The sequence below is a fragment of the Canis lupus genome, unplaced genomic scaffold (assembly GCF_011100685.1).
Source record: "Canis lupus familiaris isolate Mischka breed German Shepherd unplaced genomic scaffold, alternate assembly UU_Cfam_GSD_1.0 chrUn_S1781H1978, whole genome shotgun sequence".
NCBI classification, from domain to species: Eukaryota; Metazoa; Chordata; class Mammalia; order Carnivora; family Canidae; genus Canis; species Canis lupus.
This window is the reverse complement of record NW_023330636.1, coordinates 8,435-11,135: the sequence shown is the minus strand read 5'-3', so window position 1 is coordinate 11,135 and position 2,701 is coordinate 8,435. Positions and strand designations below refer to the sequence as shown.

Genomic DNA, 2,701 nt, shown 5'->3' with positions numbered 1-2,701 from the left:
TTTTTCCTGCGGACTAGTATTCCATCATGTACCACATCTTTACCATTCATCCATTGATGGACACTTACGTTGTTTCTATATCTTGACTGCTATCAATATTGCTATAATGAACATAGAGTGCATATAACTTTGCATTTTTTTTCTGAATTTATTTGGCTAAATATACTTAGAGGTGGAATTGCTGGATCAAATGTTTAATTTTTTGAGGAACATCTATACTATTTTCCATAGCGGCTGCATCAATTTGCATTACTGCCAATGGTTCCCAAGTGTTTCCTTTACTTCAATCTTTGATAATAAACATTCTAACAAGTGTGAGAGGATATCCCTTGTGGTTTTGACTTGCATTTTCCTGATGATTAGTGATGTTGGGCTTTTTTCATGTGCCTATTGGCCATTTGTATGTCTTCTTTGGAAAAATGTCTATTTAGATCCTCTGCCCATTTTTAATTAATTGGATTTTTTTGGTTTTTTTTGCTGTTGAGTTGCAAGAGTTCTTTATCTATTTTGGATATTAACTCCTATAAGATATATGATTTGCAAAATTTTTTCCTATTCAATTGGTTGCCTTTTCATGTTGTTGATGTTTTCCTTAACTTATGAAGAAGCTTCTTAGTTTCATATAGTCCCATCTATTTATTTTTACTTTTGTTGTTCTTTCCTTTAGTCAACCCCCTCCGAAAAAAAAAATAATAATAATAATAATTGCCAAACCTGATGTCAAGGAGCTGACCACCTGCTTCCTTCTAGATTTATTATTTCAGGTCTTATATTTAAGTCTTTAATCTATTTTTAATTTGGTGTTAAATAGTAGTCTAATTTCATTCTTTTGCATGTTACTGTCCAGTTTTCCCAATACCATTTGTTAAAGATTGTCCCATTCCCATTGTATATTCTTGCCTCTTTTGTCATAAATTAATTTGCCATATAAATGTGGTTTATTTCTGGGCTCTCTATTCTGTTCCACTAATTTGTGTGTCTATTTTTATACCAATACCATTCCATTTTGATTACTATAGCTTTGTAATGTCATTTGAAATCAGGGAAAGTGATACCTCCAGTTTTGTCCTTTTTCATGATTGCTTTGGATATTTGGGATGTTTTGTGAATCCATACAAATTTTAGGATCGTTTGTTCCAGTTTTGTAAAAAAAAAAAAAAAAAAAAAGGCCATTGAAATTTTCTCATCTACAGGATTGTATTGAATTTGTAGATTGCTCTCATTGATATGCACATTTTGACAATATTAATTCTTCTAATCCATGAGCACAGTATATCTTTCCATTTGTTCATGTCTTCTTCAATTTCTTTTATCAGTGTTGTATGATTTTCAGTGTATAAATTTTTCACCTCTTTGGTTAATTTATCCCTAGGTATACTATTCTTTTTGATGCAATTGTAAATGGAATAGTTTTATTATGTTTACATTATAATAGTTCATTGTTAGTATATAAAAATACAACATATTTTAATATATTGATTTTATACCTTGCCACTTTACTAAATTCATTTGTTAGTTCTAACGGAGCTTTGTGCAGTGGCAGTATCGTAGTCAATGAGGTTTATCCGAGGCACGATTATTGCTAATTGAAAACTGTTAGTTCTAACAGTTTTTGGTTGAGTCTTTAGAAATTTTTATATATAAAATCATATCCACTGCCGACGTGTTATTCCGGTGGCAGAGCGGTGGATGAGCCTACACCTGGCGAGATGGAGCTCGAGGCCATGAGCAGATACACCAGCCCAGTGAACCCTGCCGTCTTCCCCCATCTGACCGTGGTGCTATTGGCAATTGGCATGTTCTTTACCGCCTGGTTCTTCGTTTATGAGGTCACCTCCACCAAGTACACTCGGGATATCTGCAAAGAGCTCCTCATCTCCTTGGTGGCCTCACTCTTCATGGGTTTTGGAGTCCTCTTCCTGCTGCTCTGGGTTGGCATCTACGTATGAGCTCCCAAGGGTTCCAACAAGGTGGCTTCACTGAACTCCCGCTTTTGTAAATTAATATTTTTACTATTGCTGGAAGTGTCCCACCTGCTGCTCCCAATAAAAGCAGATGTGTGACCATCAAAAAAAAAAAAATCATATCCACATATAGTGACAGTTTTACTTTTTTTCTTCCCAACTTAGATACTTATTTTTTTTCTTAACTGGTTGCTCTGGCTAGGATTTCCAATAATATGTTTAATAAAAGTGTAAAGAGTGGGTATCCTTGTCTTGTCCTTGATCTTAGAGGAAAAGCTGAAAGCTTTCACCACATACTATGATGTCTAGCTGTGGGTTTGTCAGAAATGGTCTTTGAGGTATGTTTCTTCTGTACTCACTTTGTTGAGAGTTTTATCATAAACTAATGTTGAATATTGCCAATTTTTTTCTTTATTTATTGAGATGATTGTATGATTTTTATCCTTCATTTTGTCATTGTGGTGTATTATGCTGATTAGTTTATGGTTGTTAAAACATCTTGGCATTCCTGAAATAAATCCCACTTGACCGTGGTGTATGATCTTTTAAATTTTGTTTTAAAAATTCAGTTTGTTAAAATTTTTTGAGGATTTTTGCATCTATGTTTAGCAGGAATAACACCCTGTAATTTATTTTTCTGTGGAATTCTCATCTGGTTTTATTATCAGAGTAATGCTGGCCTTGTAAAATTAGTCTGGAAATGATCCCTGCTCTTCAGTTTTTTGAAAATCTTTGAA

General features: G+C 33.8%; 1 protein-coding gene and 1 pseudogene across 1 annotated transcript; both read left to right on the top strand.

Annotated features, from left to right (window-relative positions):
* Window positions 1–1,525: 1,525 nt before the first annotated feature.
* Window positions 1,526–1,651, top strand: LOC119878652 (annotated as a pseudogene).
* Window positions 1,652–1,661: 10 nt separating this feature from the next.
* LOC119878651 (transmembrane protein 258) lies at window positions 1,662–1,984 on the top strand. Its single transcript, XM_038589241.1, has one exon. It carries the CDS (start codon window positions 1,710–1,712, stop codon window positions 1,947–1,949), a length of 240 nt encoding a protein of 79 aa, XP_038445169.1. The 5' UTR covers window positions 1,662–1,709; the 3' UTR covers window positions 1,950–1,984.
* The last annotated feature ends 717 nt before the right edge of the window (window positions 1,985–2,701 follow it).